The 19,282-nt window shown below is 41.1% G+C and overlaps 2 protein-coding genes across 2 annotated transcripts in view; one reads left to right on the forward strand and one right to left on the reverse strand.

Moving 5' to 3' along the window:
* mapkap1 (MAPK associated protein 1) overlaps positions 1–6,182 on the forward strand; it is a 34,526-nt gene extending 28,344 nt beyond the window's left edge. Inside the window, exon 12 of the mRNA XM_083929586.1 lies at positions 1,035–6,182. Coding sequence (XP_083785712.1) covers positions 1,035–1,157 — 123 coding nt within the window. The 3' untranslated portion in view covers positions 1,158–6,182. The remainder of the gene's footprint in view (positions 1–1,034) is intronic.
* A 9,584-nt stretch (positions 6,183–15,766) lies between these two features.
* ajm1 (apical junction component 1 homolog) lies at positions 15,767–19,042 on the reverse strand (the record flags this gene model as incomplete). Its single annotated transcript, XM_083929828.1, has 1 exon — positions 15,767–19,042. One exon carries the CDS (start codon positions 19,040–19,042, stop codon positions 15,767–15,769), a length of 3,276 nt encoding a protein of 1,091 aa, XP_083785954.1.
* Between the last annotated feature and the right edge of the window lie 240 nt (positions 19,043–19,282).

The raw sequence follows: 19,282 nt of genomic DNA on the forward strand, positions 1-19,282 counted from the left end.
GAGAAGTTCAGCCATCCGTGAGGAACTCAGAGTAGAGCCGCTGCTCCTTTGCGTTGAGAGGAGCCAGTTGAGGTGGTCCGGGCATCTAGTAAGGATGCCCCCTGGGCGCCTCCCTAGGGAGGTGTTCCAGGCATGTCCAGCTGTGAGGAGGCCTCGGGATCCCCCAGTTAGAGCTGGTTAATGTGGCCCAGGAAAGGGAAGTTTGGGGTCCCCTGCTAAAGCTGCTGCCCCCGCGACCCGACCCCGGATAAGGGGTTGAAGATGAGTGATGAGTGAGTGAGTGAGGGATGTAAGACTACAATTCAGGGTTGTCTTCATTGTTTCTTGTTCAAATACCATATAGGAGTAGGTAGCAGTAGGTGGAAGTAAAGCACAAGTATATCCCCAAAGTGCAGTTTAAATACCAACTCCGCCATACTGTACAAAAAAACTGAACACGTATTCTTTTTCTACACCTCCTGCTTGTAATCCTGCTACTGACTCACAGGCAACACCTGCTGGTGAAAGTCATACAGCACATCCACAGCATTTTAACATTAACTGCTTCAATAACACTGCAGTCTAGAAAACCCATTTCCATTAGCTAAAAGAAAAGATCAATAATGATACTCAGACTGTCGTGCACTGCAGTCATGTTTAGTCCTGGCTGTCAGTGAATTATAGTGTCAAATAATCCTGATCTCAATATGGACCAAAAAACACAGACAATATAACAGAATAAGCCACTATAAACATGAAATAAGTAAGTAACACCCAGTCATGGAAAAAAAAAAAAGAATACAAATGTTCTGCCCAGCACTACCCCTGGGGGACTTGGTGCCTTTGGCGCTCATCATCAGCTGAGTCACCAGTAAAAAACGTTGAGTCATGAAGAATGTCCTCACCAGCACCCATAGTTACTAGGATGAAGATAATTTTGATGATGTAATGTCTTTGTAATTCCATTGCGTTATGTTAAAGGCACGTGAAGTCAGATACAACACTGTATGTTTCATTTTAAAAGACATCCTGAATGAAACAATGTTTATTTTCAGGTGAACTATATCCTGGAGTCCCGGGCCAGCACCTCTCGGGCTGATTACTTTGCCCAGAAGCAACGGAAACTGAGCCGCCGGACCAGCTTCAGTTTCCAGAAGGAGAAGAAGACTGGCCAGTAGACAGACTGAAGCTACTCAGCCACCTGTCTGTCAGACGCAGAAACCATTCCTGACAGTCTCATCCACAGACAGCAATAGGCTAGAAGCAGAAGTGGAGACTGAAAGGAGAGCCAAGTCCCAGGAGACGGGCAGAAAACAGACCAGGAAGACGTGTCTGTGCTTCAGCTGAACAAGGTGGAAGCCTCTGGAAGTCAGTGGACGAAGAGAGTCCACAAGCAAAAACAAAGAAATCCTTTTTTTTTTTCTGAAAATGAAAAAGACTTTGAAGAGTTGTGGGACAGAGTTTTGCTGCCATGTCTCTGAATATAAACTCCCTCCTCCAGGATGGATTGTACAGCTTCAACAAGTTGAAAGCTACATGCTAAATATTGCCTCGGTCCTCCATCTTTAACAGATTTAACATAACAACATGAAAAGAAAACCTTCACATTTTTATGAACCTTACACAGACATTTTACATGCAAGAAATGAAATCATAATGATATATCAATGAAATATACCATTTAAAAAAAAAAAATACAGGTCTATACAGTTCTGCCTTGAGGTCAGATAGCTACACTGTGTGGCCAGTTTATTAGGTCCACCCAGCTAAAACGAATGTAGTCAAAAGCCCAGTTCAGAGCAAAGATTCGCAACGAGACGAGTTGAGATTTATAACTACTTCAAACGTTCAGGTCTGCAACATCCTGACACCTGCCAGTTCACACCAGTGAGACGATGTATCATCTCCATAACAACGTCTCTCTGTACTTCTGTTCTAACCTCTCTCTCTCTCTCTCTCTCTCTCTCTCTCTCTCTCTCTCTCTCTCTCTCTCTCGCAACGCACACACGTTGAGCCTCCGTTCAAAACGGCCTTTTTAACCAGCTGACAGTTTTTCAGTGACTTGACCAGCCGACTTTGCTCAGACTTGATTGGCTGTTGCAAATTATTATTCTGAACTGGGCTTAACACAACAAGACCTGAAACAAATCCTGTCTTCATAAAAGTTGTAATGTTTTAGAGGTGTCTATTCATTTTTTGTCAAATAATTAGATGTGTGGTGTTTCTCTTATTTAGCCTATGACATGCATGGACAAACTTATGCAACACAGTTCAACAGCAGCACCAACTTGAGCCTCCAACATGACAATACAGTTGAATCAACACATCCACAACTGAACATTAGAACCTTCATGGAGGGAGGGTCATTGCAGGACTGTTGTATCAGACTGCATTAGTTTTAGCTAGGTGGACCCAAGAAACAAACAGGCCAGTTCACAATAGGATTGCAGCCGCTAAACCTGCACAATATAGAACAAAATAATCTGTAATTCATAAAGCACCTGTAAATGGTGAAATGTACCCCTAACTGGGCTCTGCGTTCCTGTGTTAAATGAAGTAATATGCAGACATGTTCTGTCTCTGAGCCTCATTGCAAAAATGGTCCTTGACAGAGCAGTGCCAACAGTCATGCAGGTACAGTGAAATTATTAGCATCTTCAGGGAGTTGGTGGTAATGAAGTGCATTTATATGGCGTGTCCTCCGCTTCAATCATCTTTTACTGTCTGAACGTTTGAAAACACCAACAGCACTTCAATATCTGTCATGTTTAAATTCCTTTCTGAATGCCTGTGCACCTCGTCGCTCAGGGCCTGCTGCTGTCTGTCTGAACATTTCATTCTTCTGTTTCTCTCTGTTGTTATTCTGCCCACAAAGGCAACATTTATACTTTGCCACATAGATAACAATCAGATGAAAAAAAGGTCAAAACTTTAGGGGTTTGTTTGCACTGTAATATCAACCGCAATCCATTCTATGTGAATTGGCCCCTGAGAGCATTGACAGCGTTCAGTTTGAATTGGAAAGGTGTGACCATGGCATATTTTTAGGATTTTAAATAAAATGATGCTGCATATGAAAGTTTTGAAGTGACAGCCACAGTTAAAGGTTGAATATGGAGAATGAGCAGAACACCGCCAAAAAATTTGAGCAGTAGGGTTGCCAGGTTCGTTGCCTTGTGTCAAATGAGGAGACGGGAGACCGGAGTCTGTTTGAACCAAACCCCTCTGGCAAATCACACCATAAAAACAAGGATTAGAGGAGTTTGACTGACAGTTAGCGTTAGCCGTTCCAGCTAAGTAAAGATGTAAGTGATCAAGGAGAAGCGTAGCCATTTGGGCATGCCTTTTAATGGCGTTTCTCTCCTTTCTCTCAGTCCATGGAGTGAATGCTCGGCCTATATTGACTCTGGTTTTTGCCCGTCTCCACTCACTCAGCTGCTGGGACAAATAACGCTCCCTTCACTGAGGCTCCGAAGCAACTGCAGGATTGGCAAACTCCATTTCACCCAGTGCCAGCCTACAGTAGCTGCACCCAACAACAGACAACCCATGCAACCAGCAACGCCCAACGCTATTGGCTGCTACCATGGAAACATAACGGGACAGAAAGTCATTGTCAAACCCGTCAAAAATGTTTTTAAATAATAATTCAGACTAAATATATTTTTTTATGGAAAATAAATACTTTCATTCTGTACCTCTCAGGATGCCCCGTGGTTTATTAATTTAAAAAATATATAATACATATTTTAATAAAGATTCTACATATTCAACCTTTAAGAGAAATGGTTACTGTGAGGCTCTGGGTTTTCATTCACACACAATACTGCCATTTTGAAGGCAGAACATCCTCATTTATGCATTGTGACGGAGCATGGCTGAATGCGCACCAACACAGCCCCAGAACTGAAGTGTCCTAAAGCCAGGTACCTTGTGGAGACAGTGCTAAGTAGCTACGTTTAGATGAAGACACAGGTGGCACCATACATGTTCCTGCTGAGGGTGGGATTACACCAAGAAACCGCAATGCTCCAGCAAAAGGCATGGAAAAAACACTGCCAGCCTGTTTAACGCTAACAATGCAGGTTTGGAAATACTAAAAAAAAAAGTGAATGTGTGAATGAATGATATGCTTTCAACATGTTTTTGTTTTTTTTACAGGGCATTAACACGTACATATACACATAGAGTAGCTTGTCAGAGTCAATTAGACTGAACCTCTGTGACTTCTCAGAACGTGGTTCTGTTGATACTACATGAGTGTCTGCATAGACAGACATGTTTACATGTGCAGTAGGTGTGTATGGCTTGTGTATACAGTCCACACGGACTTTAGGGCAAACGGACGAAATTTACGTCATGTAAACCCCTTTCACTCTGACGGGAAAAGTATCATTCGGGATTTAGCAGTGGGTTTGTTGGATGTGTGTTGTCATGGCAACCCATACATGACAACCAGAATGGATCTCACCCACAGCAAGAAAATAGGAACAGAAATATGTAATTTCCTTTAAAAAAAATTTAAAAAAAAAGACTTCGAAGACGCTTTGGATAGTTCTGATAGATGGTTCTGTAGCAGTCCAACGTTCAGGTAATAATAAAGTTATGCCTCATACCCTAAAAAACAATGTATAAACTAACGCAAAAGTAATCCCTCTCAATCCTAATTTCTGACCCACTGGAAGAGTGTGGGGGTGTCTGTATCTGCAGAGACCCCGCCCTGTGCCTGGATTTCCTCTTTCCTTATTTTGCTGTGTGTGGGATATTTATAATAATCTTGGGACCCCATATGTTTGTGTGGCCCCCAACCAATAACAGCTTGCAGGGAGTGCAGCCCGTTCACATCGCAGTCACTGTGTGTTTGTGCTGCTGTGTGTCTTTTTTGCAGTAGAATCTGTGGTTTAGGGATGATCGTGTGTGGTATACTGTGTGGTAACTTGTGCATATATTTAAACTTAGAGACGTCTTTTTCCCCTCCAATGAAATGACCCAAAAACGTGATAAGGGATTCATAAGGATTTGGATTTGCAGATTCAGAACTGGATTCAGAAGACTTATTTCGCTGCAACTTAGAATGCGTTTTTGTAACGAATGAGGACTGTGGATTTTGTCCTTTGACATTTGCTTTGTAGTTGTAAGTATGGAGAGAAGGAATTATTACAGTGAGCAATACCTTTTTCAACATAAAATCTCAACCTGTACTTTAAGTTTTAATCTGTAAGATTTTCATCTATTTAGTTATCTTTTACGTTCCTATCTATCACAGAGGGAGTTACAACAATGGTGACTGATCATGTAAGCCACGTCACTGAGCAGTGGTTGGTCAGTTGAGGCTCATCACTGCTGACTATGCTGCGTTTCAATGTACTCGGAAATCAGGAACTTCCACCTTCTGACAAGTAAAAGCGCAATGAATTGGAAGTTCAAGTCTGAATTCCGAGTCAGGGTCACTCTTATGTGTTTGAACGGTGCAGTAACATTTCATTACTGCTGACTCACAATGAAGGCATCATGAGAGCTGTCAATCTGATGACGTCATACAGTCGACACTGTTCGGTTTCCAAAGCAACTCTGGGAGACGAGGTCCCAGAGGCTCGCCTGCAGTTACATCCTAACGCCAAAGTGGCCGCTAGAAACAACATATCTTAATTCTTATGGACTACGGTACTACTTTAATAATGATTCCCCTTCGAGATAGAGAAGCCAGATATTTCCTCATTCACTTCATTACATCCAGTTTCCTTGGAGACATCTAGTGTCCAGTGAGGGAAGTGCAGCTCAGGCACACAGGTGTCAGTCATTGCAATTTTCTTTTGTGAACTAAACAAATCAAAGCAACACACTGAACAAACGGGTTAATGATTGTACCCCTTTTTCCCTGCTTTACACACTGTCCGCATGTATGTGCTTCTCTGCTGTCTTGGCTAATGTATCTAGCTTAATGTAACTTGTATTTGAACCACTTATTACCGTGTGTCAACACAGCAACCAGCAGATGAAGAACAAAGAAAGCACAACAACAGACAGTAGAAATGACTGAGTGAACATGTGCAGCTGTTCTTTGGTTTTGAGTCACGGATCGGATCATTTTTTGGATCAACAACAGAAAAAGGCAATGATAAGACAAATGTAACTTTGCATTTATTTTCATACTGTATATCATTTCATATGTTATATGATTTTAAACATGAACATTCGAAAATAGCCTGTCTCCATGATAAAAGAAAATCTTAATAAAGTGGAAATTGGAAACCACCTTTCTGATCCTCGCAAGTGGGTGGTCCCTTAGTGCTGCTTCATTGATCACATGTGCCAAGCACCCAGTGTGGCCCCAGTCCAGCGTCATTCAGCCTTATTCGTGCATGAGGTGTTAACGTGTTCGTGGGACTTTCTAGTGTCACATTGCCGATACATTGTGACAGTTTTGTTCAGCACCCGTCTTCCATCATCGTGGTGTATATAAACTGTATATAAAAGAAATCAAGCATGCGGCGTTCACGTGAACACACAACCAGGTTTTTTTTCTTGCATCTACTGATCCGTAACCCCACTGCTGTACACAAATAGAGGCATATTTCCATGTGAGTGCAATGCCTTAATCAGAAATCCCATGACTTTCACATCTCATAATTATGCTCATGTACATCACAACAATGGAATAAAGCATCTTATCTTTAGGAATTCCTAATGATATGTTGGTAACACTCGATTTCAAATGATTTGTCCCTACATCGTAGAAACTAACTGAATATTAATTGTAATTTTTGAAGCAGGTTTTTATGTAGGACTACTTTAGTATGTGTGTGCAATTTGTTTTAGATTCAGGAAAAAATGCTTCATTTTCTATATTCTTTCTCTGAATCAAAAATGTATGAATTTATATTGAGAATTAGTTAATGTGTGAATAACTTAGAGTCTTTGTAGTCAGGTCAGCTAACACATTTAAGCATTACATTTATTTTAGTAACAAAAAACAACAACTCAAGGTTCACTTACTGGAGATCAACATTAGAGAACAAATCATTAATGATATATTTATTCTGAAATACTGTTATTTTTTATTGTTCATAATTTGATAGAATATCATTTGTGTCTAGGCCACTGCTGTACTAGCATGTTTTTTTAAATAACCAAGGAACTTCAACAAAAACCTTTATTTTGTTAGAACACAGTGAGCAAAATGAGAGAACAGTGTTCATTGTGTCAGAAGAGAAGATTGATGTTTTCTTCTGTAGGATTCAAAAATGAACAGGAAGTTTAGAGGCCACAGCTTTGAATGACTTCAGCACATCTGACTAACTGGAGTGGGTTTCTTACACATTACTTTGTTACAGAGGATTTTCCAGAAGTTCTCTATGGGGTTATTAAATGTATTGTAAGTATAGCAAATCATCTCATATTAATCCTTGTCTGCGTTGTGTATTGACATTTCTACAAAATTAACAAACAAAGAGTTGTAGAGCTATAAATGTGGTGTAAGCATGGCAAAACATGAAATCAGCTCTTGCCTTTGATGTGCAATTATGTGTCGATGGAAATATGAAGCGAAATATGTGATTGTTATGCCCCAGTCTAGGGGGCCTAGGACACAACATGAAAAAGCCCCATCTTCCCCAAGTCCCAAGTGGCCACAAACAATGATTTGGTTGAATACTAAGAAAAAGGTTTTATTTACAAAAATAGTTAAAGTGACAACAATATATAATGATATATATAAGCCGAGCTATAGGCTTCAGGGTGGACTAAGGCCAAAATAACAAACAAAAGGTTCCTGTGTAGGAAATAATAAACCTTAATAAACAAGATTTACCTCCCTAACTAAATAAACAAGAAAAAACAATGTTAACAAAAGTGACAGTCCACCCCTACTACTCAAAGAAACTGAACTACTCAAAAGGACTACAAAGCTGAACTGAAGTGTGGCCTGTTGGGAGATGAGGAGGATGAGGAATGCCTGCTGCCATCAGACGTCTGCCATCTTGGCTCTTTATAAACCAGGTAGTTTTCAGCATGCAGCCAATCAAGAGCCAGGGCCTGGAACCACTCCACCATTCACGGCACGGCTATGGCACACACCTATTTGCATAAATGATTGGACACAGAAAAAAACCACATGGCGCACACACAGCACATTGGCCAAAAAATGACTGCAGTTATAAAGGTGTTAGAATGTGACTATGCGCATGTATATAAATGTGAACATAAATCAGACCAACTAATTGATTAAGCTATTGATATCTCTCATCTCATCTTCAACCGCTTATCTGGGGTCGGGTCGCGGGGGCAGCAGCTCGAGCAGGGGACCCCAAACTTCCCTTTCCCTTTCCCTTTCCCGTTCCCAGGCCAGTGTGGAGATCTAATCTCTCCAACTAGTCCTGGGTCTTCCCCCGAGGCCTCTTCCCAGCTGGACGAGCCTGGAACACCTCCCTAGGGAGACGCCCAGGGTTCATCCTTACCAGATGCCCGAACCACCTCAACTGGCTCCTTTCAACTCAAAGGAGCAGCGGCTCTACTCCGAGTTCCTCACGGATGGCTGAACTTCTCACCCCATCTCTAAGGGAGACTCCAGCCACCCTCCTGAGGAAACACATTTCAGCCGCTTGTACCCGTGACCTCGTTCATTCAGTCATGACCCAGCTTTCATGACCATAGGTGAGGGTAGTCACTGACCGACGATGCCATCAGGACCACATCATCTGCAAAAAGCAGAGACGAGATCCTCAGCCCACCAAACTGCAACCCCTCCCCATCACAACTACGCCTCGATATCCTGTCCATGAAAATCATGAACAGGATTGGTGACAAAGCGCACCCCTGGCGGAGGCCAACCCCCACCGGGATCGAATCCGACTTGCTGCCGAGGATCCGGACACAGCTCTTGCTTTGGGTGTACAGAGATTGGATGGCCCACAAAAGTGACCCCCTCACCCCATACTCCCGCAGCACCTCCAACAGTATCTCCCGGGGAAACCGGTCATGTGCCTTCTCAAGATCCACAAAGCACATGTAGACTGGATCCAGGATCCTTGTGAGAGTGAAGAGCTGGTCCGTTGTTCCACGTCCAGGATGGAATCCGCATTGTTCCTCTTCAATTTGAGGTTCGACTTACTCTAGGGCGAACTCTCATTTTCAGCACCTTGGAGTAGACTTTATGAGGCTAAGCTATTCATAATAGAATAAAATATGTGTTCCTTCCAAGTGAACCCAACAACCTTGACAATCACTTACCGAGAGTACACCATAGGGAATTATCTCCACCCTGTATAATTGCATGTTTATGATTATATGTAAAGTACATGTCATGGTTATTGACCAGTTACTTATCTTCAACAATAATAAATTGAATCCGTGAAAACTTATAAATGATATCTGTCATTACAAAAACTGTTAGAAAACTGAGTTCATAACCTTACATGCCAATACTTGCACATTGAAAACAGTTCTTCAGCTCCACTAACGTTAGGCATTTTGATCTATTTTCATGAAAAGTTCCAAGCTCACAATGCACAACAATCGCAAGTGTGTCCTGGTTCTCTTTTGTTTTTTAGTGACCAATGTCCAACAGAGTCACAAAGTTCAGTTCACCAATGAGAACCAAACAAAGAGTCAGTGAGTTTGAATAAGATGATTGCTGGGTTGGAATTGGCTATGGAATTTGGTTTACAATTGTGTTTGGTGCCTACAAAGTTGCATCATACTCCATTCTCCTGTCTTCATTCTGTACTGGTTGGATCAGTGTCAGGGTCCGGTACAGTACTTTGATGGTTCCATTGACTTACGATTCCCCTAGTTACTTTTGCATAAATGCTGACTCGTCATGTAAACCTTGTTCATGAGGTATCTCAAATCTTTGGCACTGTAATTGTTTTTTATTCTGTTCTGCACATTGTTTAGAGCAGTTAGTTTGGGCTGAAGTGAACGAGGGCAGGTGCGTTCCATTTCATCCCTCGCCCCTATCCCCACCCAATTTCCCTCTGCTCTCCAAGTTTTCCAAGTTCCATTGCTCCTCCTATATGCCACAATTCGCCATATGCTCATAAATGTGATAATTTTATCTTATTTTGATACAATGACAATGGTGCCCTGTCTCGGAAAACCTTTTGTAAACAAAATGTTACACTGCCATCTGGTGGTCAGCACCAGTATGAAATTAAAATAAGTTCATTCATGTGCTCCTTGTCTTGAAAGGTTATTCATAGCTTATCCAGCAGTTTATTGTTAAGTATAATACAACTCTTTCTACACAGATTGGTTATAATGCTGATGTTCACCACTACAGTACCAGAGCTTAAACTCAAGGTCTACTTACATTACCACGGCCAAGAACTCATTCAATAAAAACCACTGTTGTATATAGAGCCATTTGGTTATGGCACACTCTTCCTTTATATATTAGGACAATATTCCAAGTAAAAAAGCTTTTAAGAAATATGTAATCTAACTTTTCAGACTTAAGAGTCAGTCTTTTATGTAACCATTTTGAGGACTTTGTTTTTGTTAAAGAAATGTATAAAATATTATCAGAAATGTTTGTTTCCATGCATGTAATCGAAAAAGTTATTTTCCCTCACTAGGTTGGTATGTGAACCAATTATGTTTGACCCATCTGGAGGAAGGGCTGATAAGACGTTCACTCCCTGTAAAAGAAAATGCTGAATGAGCAAAACCAACTGCGACCTTGTGAAGATAAGATATACTTTGTATGTAACTAGTTAATTATTATTCATGAGTGACTTATGATTATTCATGCAAACTTCAAATAAAAGGACACGGGGAAGAATGGAGAGTCAGAGAGAATTTGCAGAGGGACAAGCCAAACAGTGCTCGTTGACCTCCTCTCTCCCCGTGTCAGATACGTAAAAGATGTCTCTTGTTTCTGATCTGATGAATACTGTTTATTCTTTAAAAGAGTATCAGGAAGTCTCCATGTGTTGTTTCTGTCAAGGCAACTGGAAGATTTTGACATGTGTTGTTTTTGTCAAGGCAACAGAAATATTTTGACAGTTTTCTTTCCTTTTTTCCTTTCTTTTTATTGTAACTGGATCTGTGTATTGTTTTTGAAAAGGACCCCAGGAAGATGAGCCTGGCGTTTATCAGTCAGCCAATGGGGGATCCCCAATAAACAATAAACAATACGTGACATAATAAATTGGTGTATATGTATGTCTTTCTTCTTATGAGTGATGGGTATTGTAGGCCCTGTCTGTACATGAGAGTCAGATGCGGTGTGAGGGTGTAGGTATGTTAGATACGAGATATAATATTGCTTGTTTGGGCACAGGATTTATGTCATGTTATGTTTCTTATACTTTGAATGTTGAGTTCTTGAAAAAATAAAATAAAAGTTTGCACATTCCAGGACAACGTGTGAACTGTTTGACTTCATGTTTGAGCAGAGCCTCAGTTGGTCTCATCTCCTTTGTTCCTCTCAGGGTTCTAAGGCCTGGTTGTGCTGCTGTATAATGAAGCACAGTTGGAGGATTATGTAAATGAAGGGTTTATAATGAGGGACCACCAAGGATTCGTGATCATTAGCTCATTACCTAATTGCACTTTAAGAGCTGTAGAACTTTGTACTGGACTCACTCTAAAGAGGATCAACCCAGAGACACTGCACTGATCCTTTATTAGAGCTGACCACTGTGGGTGTCTTTGCAGCAGAGACGTTCCACATGGAGCTGGCAGAAAAGCTGGCATTCACACTGACAGGTTTTTAGAAGCACTGTCAAAAGATGGTTCAGTTTTTTTTTACGACTCCTCTCGTAGTTTTGTCCATCATCTCTATCAAGGATCGTAACACTGTATATAACAACGGTCAGTCAGGATCCCACAGGTTCTAACAGTCCTGCATCCCAAGGAATGAGTCATATCAGACAATTCATACCTCGCAAATGTGCCAAAGCAGAAGGTAGTGTGTTCTTTATGCATGCAGAGAGGAAAGCTGTGAAGGTCGGGTTGGTGGATGTGTGTGGAGCATGTTGACCAGAGTCGGTGTCCTGCCGTCACAGACCTGCAATTAATGTTCCCTTTTTTAAAGGCCATGACCATGATTATTCCCTAATCGTAACCATACACCAGCATATGCCATGCATAGGCAGGGTTCCCACATGTCCTGGAAACTTGGAAAACAGTTTAGCAATTTTCCAGTCATGAAATACATGGAAAATGAAAGAAAGGGTTAATGTCCTGTTCACTGATAATCATCCTATTTCAGTGTTCTGTCTGGTGGCAGGACTCACAGTGGACCCAGACTGTTAAATCCACTCCAGCTGGCCTAGAATATGAATGACCAGATTAAAAAGCAAAAAAATATCAACAATAACTTATTCTAAATGCAAAGTACTATAAAGTTGTAGTGCAGTTATGGGTCAGTGGTCACATGCTATATGCAAGTCTGTTCAATGTGTTGATGAGTTTTATAATATTATTTTATAATATTATTTTATGGTAATCCAATTCTGAGCTGTACAGGAAAAAAGAAGTCATAAATCAGTTATAGACTGTCAGAAAAAATAAAACCAGTACGCTTTCTCTTTATAACGCAGCTAGGTTTCTACTAGCAGTTTGTTGTAACAGTCTGTATATGTCTGTTGCCATCTAACGCTTCACAAAATACACAGCGGCTACAACCATTCCAATGTAAACTTTGGGTCAACTCAAACCCTCGTAGATTTCATGCCAACATCGGGTGAAGACATTAAACACTTACATTTCAGGTAAATGTGGACTTACCTTGGAGAGATGGACAAAAATGGCCTGGTCAGTGAATTCAGAAGTCTTTAGTCTTCAGAAAGGAGAATCCAAGACCAGCAGAATATTGCTTTCCGTTCTTAGTGTGCGATAGATCTGGGATGAGCTTTAGTGGAGCAGCTGTAAAGCCCCTGAGGATGTCATTGAGGACTGTTGGCACCTTATTATTTTGAAATAGCTATGGCCTATAGTTTCATGTATATAGGGCTGGCCTCGCTGTGCTGAATTTCTTTGCTCATTGTGTACCAAAGCAAATTTGGATTGGTTTCCTTTTAAAGTGAGTTAATATATTTTATTGTATAGCATATACATTATAAATCATACCAGGTATAGGATGTACTATTTATTGGGATTTTTTCCTAACCTGACTCCCTCAGATAGATTGATTCTCATTTTCTCTGCATATCCATCTGGGACCCTCATTTGGAGATCTTTTGGGAAGGGGCAAAAATACTGGTTGCTGATTGGATAAACCATCTGTCTATCACCAACATACGGGCCAAAACAACCAATCAGATCAATGAAGCAAAACTCAGAAAGTAAACATACATGTGGGTAAAGGATATTTTCCGTTTGTGTAAGGTGAATTTACAGATCAAACGCCCAATTTCAGGAGCCCGGTCCATATTCAACAGAAGGATCCAGAGAAAAAAGAGTTAGTGAGCGGCTGCTCCATAGCTGCTCATCTCATCCGTGGAAGCCGCCATGTTGTTTACACTCAACAGTTGTTCTTGTGGCTTGGGCAACCGTCTCCAGATTTTCTCTGCCGCATGTTACCAGACTGATCTGAGAGTAAAATACAATGGAGTTAAGAGATCAGGATTGGCTCACGAGGCTATTTTTTTTACCCACTAGTTTTCATTTTCCATCTAAAAAAAGGAGTTATATCAACATTTTATATCATCATGCTTACTAAGCTCTACCTATATCCCTTGTCACATTGTCCTGTATATAACCCTCACTCCAACAAATATGAAGGAGTCATATCTTGTCTCATATGCTCGGACAGACACAGTGTTTTCACCTCACCTAAAGAACAGGCAGACAGCAGCACCCAGTTCCCATTCCATTTATTAGATATGGTTTATAAATAGACACACTCAGACACATACGTTGAAAGTATAAAAAATACAAGATTACAGGATTTTTTTTAGACATTATAGTGAGGTCTCTTCTCCGTTGCCTTTGACTTGTTATTTTTTAACTTGAATGACTGACGGAAACGCAAAATGTAGCTATTTTTTCTTACACAGCATAGTAGGTTTCACTTTCACAAGTCCATTCATCGAGCAAATTACTATCATCAATGTCATGTTAAAATGAGATCAGAGCATAGAAAACAGTCACATGCAGCCAGCAACTTACACTGAATCTGTACAGCACGTCCTGTCAGTCAAACAAGTGGAACTCAGTGAAACAAATTTTTCAAATATATATGGACTTAAAGTTTCACTGTACTTTGTCTTACAAATTCTAAGGAAAGCTGATATCACAAGGGAAGAAGTTGAAATGGAGAACAATGATTAATGGCTGGGGAAACAAATGCTTATTCGACCCATACTAAGGACTGATTCCCCTTCACGTCTTCCAGTCATTTGACAAGTAGATTTAAACCATTTTGAAATAGTTAGGATATTAGCATACACCATGTTCCAGCTACGCTGTTAGGTTTTTAAAAACTCAACTGTAAGTTTCATCTCATCATCAGTGTGCTGGCAGGAATTGTGGGATTTAGAATGCTACAAAAACAAAATCAAGAAATGTACTGTATCTTGAGAGATGAGGCAACATGGCTAAGTTGCATTGATAAATGTTTCTAAAACGTCTGCAACCATTGAGCAATGAAAAGGTTCTGATTTGCTAAAACCAAAAAGGACAATATAATTCACACATGTAATAAACCTAGTGCGGCACAAATACACAACTAATGTCTTCTTTAAGCATGTACGTATGTACCGTATAGTTACTGTGCCAAATCTGGCTCACCTTGTTCTAAGAACAATATCTCCTGCTTCTAAATCATATTTTTTTTTATTTGTAAATATATCTAAAAATACAACTCGTCAACTTCAGTGTAATAGGAAATTGCATTATTTCTTGGTGTTATACCAAGTTTTGTTTTTGTAACTCTCACTATTCACAGTGTTTAAACTGAACAGTACAGGCCAACACCTACTGTGTGGCGGGTAACAGCACCATTTCAATATCCATTGAGGAGGTTTCCTTTCAAGTCCAGTAGTGCTGTGGAATTATAGAACTACTGAATTTAGCTTGAATTTCTCCAGAGTACGCCATTAAACAAAAAACGTTTACTTTCAGTACAGTACTTCTACTCAAGCAACAATAAGATCCATGCCTGTTTTTATAGATGTTTCAAGTAGCACAACTGTCTCTTTCTCAGCTTTCATTATTTTCTTGTGATTTATGCTGCTACAAAAACTTTCAACATTTTATCTCAATGTCAGCTAAACTTATTTTACAGATGTGTATAATATAATATAATATAATATAATATAATATAATATATAACAAAATCAACTCCTTCTACAAGACTGTGGTACTTAAGTCATGAAGCAACTTTGCATAGAAAGTATTTGTGTAGCTAAGAAAATAATGTTTAATATTTTCTCTGTTGTACTCACATACAGAAATGGACTATCCCATTTAAAGAGGCCTAATTACTAATAATAAAAACATACAGTTGTTTATAATAATAAGATAAAATCAAAATACCATAATGTCAGCTTAGGTAATCCCTTTCAAAGCTAATGTGTTTCAACAGTAAATGACCAGGATACATATAAATGACTTGTGGTGAATAAAAAGTATGTACTTTTAATAATTAAAATAAATAATGTACTCATTCTGCCCCTGACAGGAAATATTCTAAAAAGAATAATACCGACCAAGCAGACATGAATATATATTTTGATAATAAAATACTTATCTACAAATGTTTGTAATTGGATTGATATATAAACATGTATAATAATATATATGTATTTCTATACATATATATTTACAACAAAAGGTGCACTTAAATAATGTCATCAAGGAGATGCGGGGTGCCTACCCAGTCCAGCGTCCTGGGCTCAGAGGCTGCCATAATCATGCACATAAACTGTTTACCGGTCCTTTTATCAATAGGATAAATAGTTGTGGGTGTGAACCTTTTGTTACTTTCCACAAACTCACAGAGCTGCTGATATTCTTGTGGGTATTCATGGCGTAGGAAAACCCCTCGAATTCTTAACTCCCGTTGTATATTTATAAAACAGATTTCCCGGGCCTTCCTGCCTTCCTCTCCCTCTTTGTCAATATCTGCTGTTCCAGGGGGTGGAGTAAGGATCAATGTTTCCATGTCACTCTCTTTCTTGTGGACCTTTCGCTCAGGGCTAAAGGAAGCCAGTGCTACCTTTGCATATTTTCTGACAGTTGGAGCTAGATTTCTTGGTGATGGCCCGTCAGGCAACTGATCACCAACAGCAATGGATACATTCAAGATGAAACATTCGTTCGGGTCATACTCTTTGCCTGCTTCCTGAAGCTCCTTGCAGTACTCCCCCAGGTTGTCCTTGAAGCTTTCAAGCTCTCGGAGGGACAGGTATGTAGGAGACATAAGTAGACTATCCAGGCCATACTGCAAGAAGTCACTGGATGACGCAGGATTTGGAAAACCAAGGAACAGAACTCCTCTACCTCGAGAAAGGTAGCCAACTTTGGCAATACGGGAGAAGGCTTTGTGGACTTCAACAGTCTCCCGGCAGTGCTTGATGATGTGACGGCATATGCTGCCAATTCTTCCATACAGGCAGCTTTCTTTATGAATATCCCAATCCTCCCTGCGACAGTTACGAGAGCAGTAGTAAGTATAGCAGCTGTGGCAGGATTTAAAATATAGGCAAGCATTGAACAGGGTCTCTGTCCTGCGGCATTTGTTGTTAGAGCACATCATTGTATCATCCTCATCTGGGCTCTGATCTGGGGAGCACTCATCTGCACTCTTCATTGCGTCACTTGCACCGTCCATGTCTCGAAAAGCATCAGGATTCATTCTTATTGAGGTCGGCTGCTTGTCAAGAGGAGCTGGTTCCTCTTGACATGCCCTTGAGCTCTTTCTGGACAGAGATACTGCTTCTTCCTCATCAATCAACTTCTTTAGTTGATCAAGAATGTCCTCACTTGCCCTTCTACTGGGTGGCTTGTAATCAGTCACAAGATCTGCCAGAAGCTCATCAAGTTGTTCAAGGCTTTGCTGTAGTGAGGCATTGTCGTGTGTCTTCTCTTTGGTTGAGCTTTCAAAGTCATGCTGAGATAGTTCTGCACCCTCTGTGTATCTGGAGTCAAGAATGTCCCAACTGGCAGACCGTCCTTCAGCCTTATTAAGTTTCCCTGGTCGAATGTCATTATCAGTAATTGTTATCTCAGGAGTGACAAACCAGAGTTTACTTGTAGTGCTCTTTGATGTCTCAGTTGGGCTTTTGTCAATTAGTGAGTTATCAGACATTGATAAGGCTGCATAACGTCTTGGTGAACTGGAGAGATTGACTACCACAGGTTGTGGTTTGTCACCTGTGGCTGCTGCAGGCTTTCTGGAGTCAAGAAGATCATCATAGCTCTGACCCCGCTGTACAGGAAGTGGTTGTTCCCTCTCTACACGAGAGTTGAGGATATTGTCCCAGGACCTTGAGTAAGATTTTGAATCTGTGCCAATTCTTTGAGGTTCTACACATGGGTTGGCATACCAGGGTGTTAATACAGGCTCTTGACGGACCCTGGTAGGAGTGACTTGAGATACATAAGAGGCAGGATTGGTGGAATAACCAGATGCATCTGAGCCATACCAGTCTTCTGTTTGTGCCTGAATTACTCTAGCATGTCGTCGGCCCTCTGTGTAATATGCCCTTGCTGGGATATGATGCTCTGGTGGCATTGCATACATGTCACTTGAATAATAAAACCTTGGCGGAGCAGTCTGGACTTGAAAAGACCTTGGATCATCCCCATAAAATATTCTTGTTGGAGGTGTCTGTATGATGTATGGCCCTGGTTCATTTACTGCATAAGGTTTGGGATACCCTGTCTGCACTGAGTATGGATAAGGTTCCATCTCGGGATAATAGGGTCTTGTAGCTACAGCATGCACCATTCGAGTCCTTGGATCTTGCACATATTGCACTTTTGGAGTATATGTTTGTCCTGGTGTGTAGCGTTCATCGTGAAAGCAAGAACTTGGTTGAGGAGGAGCGGTAGTAACATATCTCCCTGGATCATCTGCATAAAAGAACTTGGTTGGCACATTAGGACTGGAATGAGCTCTGCGTTCCCTACCATAGTAATCACCTGATGAAGGCATTCTTTGCAAGGGAATCTCCATGGGTCTTAAGTAACTGTTTGGCATGCTGCGGGAATATTGATAAGCTTGCCTACTCTCTGTACCTAATGAATCAGTGGGAGTTGGTGTTCTTGAGTAGGAGAAATGGCGTGGCACAGTCAGACTCCTACTCCCCCCACTGTGGTGCCTCTGCCAGGGTATGTCCATTTGAGGTGTAGCCTGTTTCCGTCCTGAATGATGTAATGCTGCGTCATCAGGTTTGATGTCCACCCGACACCTGACATGAGGGCTAGTAGCTGGTTTATCCAGCTCTCCTTCCTCAGAATTATCAGCAGCATAGTTAGGTGAGTATCTACTGCTGTCACTCATTTGAGGCTGCAACTTAATGGGATGGACTTCATGCATATGAGCCCTTGTTGCTGCATGGGAGGACTCCCTGCGCGGTGATACTTCTGGCCTCCAGCGAGAGTCTTTTGAAGCCCTTTGAGACTCCCTGCCCTTCCTCCCTGAGGATGAGGACCCTTCAAAAGACACAGGGGTGAGACTGGTCTGGACCCGAGGGGCACTTTTGGACCTGGTCCTTCTTTTTTGTTCAGGGACCATGACTTCACTGGTCATATCTGCAGCCATTGGTTGAGTTAACCTATGACTGAAAATGTCCGGAGCAGAAAAGCGGTATCTTTGCTGGCGGCCTAAGGCATTCCAGGCAACATCTGGGTTGGCTGCATGCCTATCAGCCTTCTTGTATGGGGAATCCATTGAATATTTGTGTGATTTTGGGTACTCCAATGACTTATAGTCAAAGGTACGGCAGTGCCTCTTATTGACTTTGCTCTTACTGTCCTCCAGTGTGCTGTAATTTATAGAATCACATTGTTTGGAGGGTTGCAAGGACTTGTAGTGTGAAGAAATGGGGACAACTTTAATATCTCGATGCACAGTTGATACCAGTATGTCAGGAGGGTCTGTGCGTGTCATTTTAAAGGGACTCCTCTAGTTTTTTCCATCAAGTTGCTTTAATGTTGATGTTGCCTGGAGAGGAAGACAAAGAATTTGTAATTAGTGACTTTTATCAAGGCATTACAAATATGTTCCTCTCTAGACTGCTAGCAGAAATTTTAAATCAATCTCTTTGTCAACCAAACTGGGCACTTTACTGTAGACATGCTAGAGACTCTAATGACCTCATGGTGTGTGGAGGGTGTAGAAACAAGCATC

Source organism: Echiichthys vipera (genome assembly GCF_963691815.1).
Source record: "Echiichthys vipera genome assembly, chromosome: 16".
NCBI lineage: Eukaryota > Metazoa > Chordata > Actinopteri > Perciformes > Trachinidae > Echiichthys > Echiichthys vipera.